The following is a 10,229-nucleotide window of genomic DNA, read 5'->3' on the forward strand; positions in this document are numbered from 1 at the left end:
ACTCTCTCTCGCCCTCTCTGCTCCTAGATGCTTTTTCTCAGAGGCCTCTCACAGCAGTCTTCCCCAATTACCACCTCTGCTCCCCCTCCCCCTAGAATTCCAGGCCTCTTTGTCACTCACAGTTTATTCCACCCACAGCACTAACCACCAGCAGAAACTGCCTTGCTTATTGACTTGTTTTCCTTTCCATTGTCATTATTCCTTACCTGTCAAACCCCAGGTCAAGGACTTGATCTAACTTGGTCACCTTCACATCCCCAGGGCCTAGAACATACAACAGGCTCTCCAAAAATATTTGCTGGTTGAATAAATGAAGAGAAATAAATCATATATCAATATATGCTAAAAAATAATTTGCTAATTTAACAGACATTGCTCATTTAAAAAAAATGTGACCAGGCACGGCAGCTCATACCTGTAATCTCAGCACTTTGGGAGGCCGAGGTGGGTGGATCACTTGAGGTCAGGAGTTTGAGACTCTGTCTCAAAAAAAAAAAAAACAAAAACAAAAAACAAAGTTTAAAACTACCTTAAGAGGCAGTAGATTATACAGCACAAGCACTGGTGTCAGTGAAGAACTGGTTTCTATCCCAACTCCCACTTCCCAGCTATGTATCTTTGGACAAGTCACTTAACTTCTCTGAGCCTCAGTGTCCTCATCTGTAAAATGGGAGAAATAATGGTATTGAGAATTATGAGAAATAAATTATGGAAATATAGTGCTTAACAGAAAATCCAGAACACAGTATGCCTTCAGCAAATATTACTAGTAGTATTTGAATGGTAACAGAACACAAGAAATCTTCCTCCATTGGAGAAGAAAACTAGAAATCTGTCACAAACATCACACCTAACAGTTTGGGCAAGAACCACTCCTGGTCTAGTCTAGAGTAAAACAAGAAGGGCTGCAGCAACTTCACTGCTCCAGGGAAGGGATAGGCCTAGCCAATGTGGTAAAATTGTTCAAAATAAGAGTTATAGATTTTGGGCTGGGTGCGGTGGCTCACAGCTATAATCCCAGCACTTTGGGAGGCCAAAACGGGAGGATCACTTGAGGTCAGGAGTTCGAGACCAGCCTGGTCAACATGGTGAAACCCCCATCTCTACTAAAAATATAAAAATTAGCCAGGCATGGTGGTGCATGCCTGTAATCCCAGCTACTGGGGAGGCTAAGGCAGGAGAATCACTTGAACATGGGAGTAGAGGCTACAGTGAGATCGTGCCACTGCACTCTAGCCTGGGTGACAGTGCGAGACTCCACCTCAAAAAAAAAATATATATATATATATTTTTTTTTTTTTTCAGAAATGAGATAAAAATTATTCTTGCTGAAGAATTTTTTTTTTTTTTTTGAGATGGTGTCTCTCTCTGTCACCTGGCTGGAGTGCAGTGGTATATTCTCGCCTCACTGCGACCTCCTCCTCTCGGGTTCAAGCGATTCTCCAACCTCAGTGTCCCCAGTAGCTGGGATTACAGGCACACGCCACCACACCCAGCTAACTTTTGTATTTTTAGTAGTGATGGGGTTCCGCCATGTTGGCCAGGCTGGTCTCAAACTCCTGATCTCAAGTGATATGCCTGCCTCGGCCTCCCAAAGTGCCTGGATTATGCGTGTGAGCCACCGTGCCCAGCCTTGCTGAAGTAATTTGAAAACCTGAAGAAAATTAAGTGGAAAATGATGAGAACCAATGTGAGTATTTAATATGTTGATAAGACATGAGATAAAATAAACAAAAGTCAATCATCTGTTATACCAACAATATTCATCATACAACAAAAACTATTTTTAAAAATACCTAGATGCAAATAAGAAACTGGCAAGATCGAGGTGAGAAAAAATATAAAGTTTTACCGAAGGATCTAAAGGACCTCAGATTACCCACATGGACCCATGCACATGAGGCAATGTCAATTCAAATCCTATCTTTTTCTTTTCCTAACACAGGGTTTCACTCTGTTGCCCAGGCTGGAGTGCAATGGTGCAATCTCTGCTTACTGCAGCCTCAACCTCCCAGACTCAAGCAATCCTCTCACCTCAGCCTACCGAGTAGCTGGGACTACAGGTGTGAACCACTATGCCTGGCTAATTTTTTAATTTTCATTTTGTAGAGCTAGGGTCTCACTACTTTGCTCAGGCTGGTCTCAAACTCCTGGGCTCAAGTGATCCTCCTACCTCAGCCTCCCAAAGTGCTGGGATGACAAGCATGAGCCACTGTGCCTAGCCCAAAATCCCATCTTTTTTATCCCTCTTGGTTTTGACATTTAGAAGAATAAAAGAATGGGAAGAGCCAACAAGATTTGGGGCAGCATAAGGGATTGGCCTGGCCTTGGCCTGTTCCTAACGTTCCAGGTTAGTTCAGCTGGCCTGGGTGCCACCAAACTCAAATTGATCGCACTCCTTACTTTTTCAACACCATGACGTGAATGCCTGAAAAATGGTATTTTACTTATTTTTACTTTACTATTTTACTTATTTTTCTTTACTATTTACTTATTTACTTATTGCTAAGCTTCTTTTATCATTTTCCAGATAAAAAGCATCACCTGTGTTAAAATGCCAGGCTCGGCTGAGGTGGGCGGATCACGAGGTCAAGAGTTCGAGCCCAGTGTGGAGAGCACAGTGAAACCCTACCTCTACTAAAATTACAAAAATTAGCCAGGTGTGGTGGCGGGTGCCTGTAATCCCAGCTTCTCGGGAGGCTGAGGCAGGAGAATCGCTTGAACTTGGGAGGCAGAGGCTTCAGTGAGCTGAGATCACACCACTGCACTCCAGCCTAGGTGACACAGCAAGACTCCGTTTCAAAAAAAAAAAAAGAAAAAGAAAAAGCCAGGCACCCCACTGCAAATCCAAGGTGAGGGAGCCTGCTGAATCCCAGGGCTGCAGACAGCAAGTTTTTTGTTTGTTTGTTTGTTGTTGTTTTTTGAGATGGAGTCTCGCTCTGTTGCCCAGGCTGGAATGCAGTGGCATGATCTCAGCTCACTGCAACCTCCGCCTTCCAGGGTCAAGCAATTCTCCTGACTCAGCCCCGTGAGTGCCTGGGATTACGGACGCCCACCACCACACCCAGCTCATTTGTATTATTAGTAGAGATGGGGTTTCACCATGTTGGCCAGACTGGTCTTGAACTCCTAACCTCAGGTGATCTGCCCGCCTTGGCCTCCCAAAGTGCCGGGATTACAAGTGTGAGCCACCGCACCCAGCCTGACAGCAAACTCTTAAGCTAAACATTGAGAACCAGGGAAATGCCCTGTGGACAGGTGGGGTCCAACCTGCTTCTCTGTGCAGTGACAACACCTGGGGTTATTTTTGAATGCAGGGTTGCCATCAGCAGCAGTGGGCCATCACCTCTGCTAGCCACATTGTGTTTTTTCTCCTAGAACCGTGGACAATGGAGGGCTGAGCCCCATCCATTGAGTTTCTGGGGCCGCGTTGGAGGGGCTGCTGTGGCCAGGGCGCCTGGTGAGGAGGGAAGCAGGGTGGGTGGGGGCAAGCTCGGAGCCTCAGTGTCCACCTTGGCTGTGGGAGGGCTGTGGGGGCAGGATGACAACCAGTCTTGGCAACAAGGAGGCAAATGGGAGTGGGGGGCCTCGGCTTTGCCTCTCTGAATTTCTGCGTCACTGTCCCCAGCAGCAGCAGGCCAACAGTGCTGTTGGGAGCCCAGGAGTTCCTGCACTCCCAGGAGACCCCAGGAACATAGTAAGAAAAACAGCTGCTCTGAGAACCAGCATTTTCTCTTTTTCAACTCCTCCTTCTTCTGTCTTTTATTTCCTTTTTGTAATTAATAAGCTTTTCCTTGTAAAGCAATTTTAGGATTACGGAGTCTCGCCCTTTCCCCCCGACTGGAGTGCAGTGGTGCGATCTCAGCTCACTGCAGCCTCCACCTTCCAGGTTCAAGTGATTCTCCTACCTCAGCCTCCTGAGTAGCTGGGATTACAGGCACCCCCCACCACGCCTGGCTCATTTATTATTTATTTATTTTTTGAGACAGAGTTTTGTTCTTGTTGCCCAGGCTGGAGTGCAATGGCGTGATCTCAGCTCACTCCAACCTCCGCCTCCCAGGTTCAAGTGATTCTCCCGCCTCAGCCTCCTGAGTAGCTGGGATTATAGGTGCCCGCCACCACGCCTGGCTAATTTTGTAAATTTAATAGAGACAGGGTTTCTCCATGTTAGTCAGGCTGGTCTCGAACTCCTGACCTCAGGTCATCTGCCCGCCTTGTTCTCCCAAAATGCTGGGATTACAGGCATCAGCCACCGTACCCAGTTAATTTTTGTATTTTTAGTAGAGATCGGGTTTCACATATCAGCCAGGCTGGTCTCAAACTCCTGACCTCAAGTGACCTGCCTGCCTCGACCTTCCAAAGTGCTGGGCTTACAGACATGAGCCACCGCATCTGGTCAGGCTTATAGAAAAACTGATAGGAAAGTACAGAGACTTCCGACACACCCCATGCCTGCCCCCACCCAGACCGCCACTATCACCATCCCCTGCCACAGTGGTCCATTGATTACAATCAATAAACCTACATGGGCATGTTGCCATCACCCAATGCCCATAGTTTATATTCTGGCTCACTCTTTTTTTTTTTTTTTTTTTCTTTAACTCAGTAGCAAGAATAATTAAGAGTTTTTTGTTTTATTTTGTTTTTCTTAGAGATAGGGTCTTGCTCTGTCACCCAGGCTGGAGTGCCATGGTGTGATCATGGCTCACTGCAGCTTCGACCTCTTGGGCTCAAGCGATCCTGCTGCCTTGGCCTCCCAAGTAGCTGGGACTACCGACACATACCTCCAACCTGGCTAATTTAAAAAAAATTTTAGAGATGGGTTCTATGTTGCCCAAGTTGGTCTCAAACTCCAGGTCTCAAGCGATCCACCACGTCGACCTCCCAAAGTGTTGGGATTAGAGGTGTGAGTCACTGTGGGGCTCACTCTTGGAGTTGTGCATTCTGTGGGTCTGGACAAATGTATAATGATAATGACATAGACCCACCACTGTAGTACCCTACAGAGTCATGTTACTGCCCTAGGAATTGTCTATGCTCCACCGGTTCACCCCTCCTCCCAACCCCTGGCCCCTACTGGCCGTTCTTTCACTGTCTTCCTGTCTCCATGCTTTTGCCTTTTCCAGAATGTCAGTCAGAATCACACAGTGTAGCATCCCCAGAGTGGCTTCTTTTTTTTTTCTTTTTCCCACATCTTCCAACAGGCTGGCTTCTTTCATTCCTCCCTCCTTCTGAACGAACTTACTTGTAACCTCATCACCATTTCCAGGTCACAAATGAAGACACCAAGGCACAGAGAGGAGACTCAGCCTGCCCACGGTCACCTATCTGGTAAGTGGCAGGGCCAGGGTGCAAGCCCAGGGCCCCAGTTCTCATCCACTGGGCCCCTGCATTCGTGTGATCATTGTCACCATCCAGGAACAAATGGCCCTTCCAGTCCATTCTTAGAAATCAGGTCAGTGGGCCACCCAAAGGCTGAGGAAAGAGGAAGAGGGGATCTCTGACCCCATTCCTAGGGGCTTGCTCACCTGTCCCAGGCTGCTGGATGGCGGGCATGGCAGGCAGCAGGTTCAGGCCCTCTCTTCACAGCTCCTGGAAGTAATCCCCAACTCCATGAGGAAGCAAGAGGTGCGGACCGGCAGGGAGGCCGGCCAGGGCCACGGCACAGGCTCCCCGGCGGAGCAGGTGAAAGCCCTCATGGATCTGCTGTCTGGGAAGGGCAGTCAAAGCTCCCAGGTGCCTCAGGCCCTGGACAGGACACCGGACTCCTCGCTGGGGCCCTGCAGCAGTGGTAGGACTGGCTTGGGAGGCAGACACGGGGTGGGGAATACCTGGGCTGTCTGTGCCCACTCTTCCCTTACCCACCCTCCCCACTGGCCTCTCTCCCACAGATTCCATGATACAGAGGCACCGCAAGGCCCTTCTGAGCAAGGTGGGAGGTGGCTCGGAGCTGGCCGGACCCTGGCACAGGCTGGCCTCCCTCCTGCTGGTGGAGGGCCTGACAGACCTGCAGCTGAGGGAGCACGACTTCACACAGGTGGAGGCCACCCGCGGGGGTGGGCGCCCCGCCAGGACCGTCGCCCTAGACCGGCTCTTCCTGCCTCTCTCCCGGGTGTCTGTCCCACCCCGGGTCTCCATCACCATTGGGGTGGCCGGCATGGGCAAGACCACCCTGGTGAGGCACTTCGTCCGCCTCTGGGCCCATGGGCAGGTCGGCAAGGACTTCTCGCTGGTGCTGCCTCTGACATTCCGAGATCTCAACACCCACGAGAAGCTGTGCGCTGACCGACTCATCTGCTCCGTCTTCCCGCACATCGGCGAGCCCAGCCTGGCGGTGGCAGTCCCAGCCAGGGCCCTCCTGATCCTGGATGGCTTGGATGAGTGCAGGACGCCTCTGGACTTCTCCAACACCGTGGCCTGCATGGACCCCAAGAAGGAGATCCCAGTGGACCACCTGATCACCAACATCATCCGTGGCAACCTCTTTCCGGAAGTTTCCATCTGGATCACTTCCCGTCCCAGTGCATCTGGCCAGATCCCGGGGGGCCTGGTGGACCGGATGACGGAGATCCGGGGCTTTAACGAGGAGGAGATCAAAGTGTGTTTGGAGCAGATGTTCCCTGAGGACCAGGCCCTCCTGGGCTGGGTGCTGAGCCAAGTACAGGCCGACAGGGCCCTGTACCTGATGTGCACTGTCCCAGCCTTCTGCAGACTCATGGGGGTGGCGCTGGGCCACCTGTGGCGCAGCAGGACGGGGCCCCAAGACGCAGAGCTGTGGCCCCCGAGGACCCTGTGCGAGCTCTACTCATGGTACTTTAGGATGGCCCTCAGCGGGGAGGGGCAGGAGAAGGGCAAGGCAAGCCCTCGCATTGAGCAGGTGGCCCACGGTGGCCGAAAGATGGTGGGGACATTGGGCCGGCTGGCCTTCCATGGGCTGCTCAAGAAGAAATACGTGTTTTACGAGCAAGACATGAAGGCGTTCGGTGTGGACCTCGCTCTGCTGCAGGGTGCCCTGTGCAGCTGCTTCCTGCAGCGGGAGGAGACGCTGGCATCGTCAGTGGCCTACTGCTTCTCCCACCTGTCCCTGCAGGAGTTTGTGGCAGCTGCGTATTACTATGGTGCATCCAGGAGGGCCATCTTCGACCTCTTCACTGAGAGCGGCGTGTCCTGGCCCAGGCTGGGTTTCCTCACGCATTTCAGGAGCGCGGCCCAGCGGGCCATACAGGCAGAGGACGGGAGGCTGGACGTGTTCCTACGCTTCCTCTCCGGCCTCTTGTCTCCGAGGGTCAATGCCCTCCTGGCTGGCTCCCTCCTGGCCCAAGGCGAGCACCAGGCCTACCGGACCCAAGTGGCTGAGCTCCTGCAGGGCTGCCTGCGCCCTGATGCTGCAGTCTGTGCACGGGACATCAATGTCCTACACTGCCTGCACGAGCTGCAGCACACAGAGCTGGTCCGCAGCGTGGAGGAGGCCATGGAGAGCGGGGCCCTGGCCAGGCTGACCGGTCCTCCGCACCGCGCCGCCCTGGCCTACCTCCTGCAGGTGTCCGACGCTTGTGCCCAGGAGGCCAACCTGTCCCTGAGCCTCAGCCAGAGCGTCCTTCAGAGCCTGCTGCCCCAGCTGCTCTACTGCCGGAAGCTCAGGTGGGCGCCAGAGCGGGGGTCGGGGCTGCGGAAGGGGCAGAGGAGAGAGCAGAAGCCATCCCCTCCCCACCACCGAGCTTCTCCATCAGTCTTCTAGGGCTGCTGTAACAGAGGACCATGAACTTAGTGGCTTAAAACAACTGAAGTGTGTTTTCTCGCAGTTCTAGAGGCCAGAAGTCTCAAATCAAGGTGCCAGGAGGGCCACGTGCTCTCTCAAACATATAGGAGAGGTTCCCTCCTGCCTCTCTAGCTTCTGTTGTTTGATGGCAACCCTTGGCTAAAGGCTGCATTACTCCAGTCTCTGCCCCATTGCCCGGCCATCTTCTCCCTGTGTCTGTCTCCACATGGTGCTGTCCTCTCTTTTTTTGAGGTAGAGTCTTGTTCTGTCGCCCAGGCTGGAATACAGTGGCGTGATCTTGGCTCACTACCAACTCCGCCTGCTGGGTTTAAGCAATTATCCTGCCTCAGCCACCCCAGTAGCTGGGATTACAGGTGCCCACCATCATGCCTGGCTAATTTTTGTATTTTTAGTAGAGACGGGGTTTCACCATGTTGGCCAGGCTAGTCTTGAACGCCTGACCTCAGGTGATCTGCCCACCTCGGCCTCCCAAAGTGCTGGGATTACAGGTGTGAGCCACTGCTCCTGGCCAGTGCTTCCTAGTCTTAAAAGGACACTGTCACATTGGATTACAGGCGCACCCCACTCCAGCATGACCCCCCCTTAACAAAGTACATCCGCAGTGACCCCATTTCCCAATAAAGCCACATACTTGGGGCACCGGGGTTAGGACTTCATATCTTTTGTGGGGGCACAATTCACTTCATAACCCCTCAGAACCATCCAGTCTGACAGAAGCTGCCCCCCTGAATGCTCTCAGCCCACCCCCCGCCCGCCGCTCTGGACCTTAGTGAGTAGGGAGGAAAGGACACAGGCTGAGGGTCATCCAGGTGTCCCGCAGAGGCAGGCGGCGTGTGGGGTGGTGAGGACGACAGCCCATGGAAGATGCCATTCTGCATAGGAACTGCAGGTCTCATGGGGACCGAGCCTCCTGTTCACTCTCATGGGAAAGGTTCAAGCACTGGGGCTGAGCGCAGATCTCAGAGCTGCGGTGATGGCGCTGAATGGGACGGAGAGAGGCAGAGGCCTCGGGCCAGGGCCCCCACCCTGCCAGTGGGCGGGTGGGACACTCACTGTCAATGCTCCCCTTGGCCAGGCTGGACACCAACCAGTTCCAGGACCCCGTGATGGAGCTGCTGGGCAGCGTGCTGAGTGGGAAGGACTGTCGCATTCAGAAGATCAGGTAATGCAGACCCAGGGGACCCCCAGGGTGCCCACGGTCTTGTGGGGTATGGAACCCTCTTCTCATCATCCTCTACTCAGCAAGCCAGTGGTGCTGCCACGGAGAGGTGTCTTTGGAGCATGTGGCTCCAGATGCAGCCTGCTTGTTTCTGCCCAATTCCAGAAAGTGCCAGAGGCTCAGGTGCCTCATCAGGAGGAAGAGGGAGGTGACCTGGCCGAGGACTTGACACCGTTGTGTACGGGCAGGTGTTTCCACAGCACTGCATGTGCTGACATAATACCAAGCACGATGTTCTCTAAGCACTTCTCCAAGTTTGCTGTCCAACAGCATTCTAGGCACAGGATTGCATTTTTTCCCCACTGAGACAGAGTCTTGCTCTACTGCCCAGGCTGGAGTGCAGTGGCACGATCTTGGCTCACTGGTTCTTACCTCACTGGAGGCAGGTAACCTCTGCCTCCCAGGTTCAAGCAATTCTCCAGCCCCAGCCTCCCGAGTAGCTGGGATTACAGGCACCCACCACCACGCCTGGCTAGTTTTTGTATTTTTAGTAGAGATGGGGTTTCACCATGTTGCCCAGGCTGGTCTCGAACTCCTGACCTCATGATCCACCTGCCTCGGCCTTCCAAAGTGCTGGGATTACTGGCGTGAGCTACTGCACCCAGCCAATTGCATTTATAATTAAAATTTTAAATTTCAAATTTAATTTAATTTCAAATTTAATTATAAATCAGTTTAAACAATTTTTAATTAAAACTGCATCTTGTGGCCAGGCGTGGTGGCTCACACCTGTAATTCCAGCAGTTTGGGAGGCCGAGGCGGGCGGATCACGAGGTCAGCAGATTGAGACCATCCTGGCTAACACAGTGAAACCTCGTCTCTACTAAAAATTAGCTGGGCGTGGTGGCGGGCACCTATAGTCCCAGCTACTCAGGAAGCTGAGGCAGGAGAATGGCGTGAACCTGGGAGGTGGAGCTTGCAGTGAGCTGAGATCGCGCCACTGCACTCCAGCCTGGGCAACAGAGTGAGACTGCGTCTCAAAAAGCAAAACAAACAAAAAACCCTGCATCTTGTAATTAGACAAAAGTTCACATGCTGAATGTGAGCTTATGAAATCTCTCCTGGAGTAACATTCCTGGATCTGAGAAACTACACACACCCAGGATTTGTGGTTGAATCGATGTGATTGATCCTCTAAGGGTGGCTGTTGGAGACCTAGGGAGGTGAGTTTAGAGAAGAGAACCCCAGGGTTTTTTTTTTTTTTTTTTTTTTTTTTTTTTTTTTTTTTTT

At 52.2% G+C, this 10,229-nt stretch overlaps 1 protein-coding gene across 1 annotated transcript in view; it reads left to right on the top strand.

The window, feature by feature from the left end:
- The first annotated feature begins 5,613 nt into the window (after nucleotides 1–5,613).
- NLRC3 (NLR family CARD domain containing 3) overlaps nucleotides 5,614–10,229 on the top strand; it is a 26,614-nt gene continuing 21,998 nt past the window's right edge. The window contains exons 1-3 of the mRNA XM_025369739.1: nucleotides 5,614–5,791; nucleotides 5,892–7,641; nucleotides 8,856–8,942. Of these exons, the coding sequence (XP_025225524.1) occupies nucleotides 5,614–5,791; nucleotides 5,892–7,641; nucleotides 8,856–8,942 (2,015 nt within the window). The remainder of the gene's footprint in view (nucleotides 5,792–5,891; nucleotides 7,642–8,855; nucleotides 8,943–10,229) is intronic.

This window comes from Theropithecus gelada, chromosome 20, assembly GCF_003255815.1.
Source record: "Theropithecus gelada isolate Dixy chromosome 20, Tgel_1.0, whole genome shotgun sequence".
In the NCBI taxonomy this organism is placed as follows: Eukaryota; Metazoa; Chordata; class Mammalia; order Primates; family Cercopithecidae; genus Theropithecus; species Theropithecus gelada.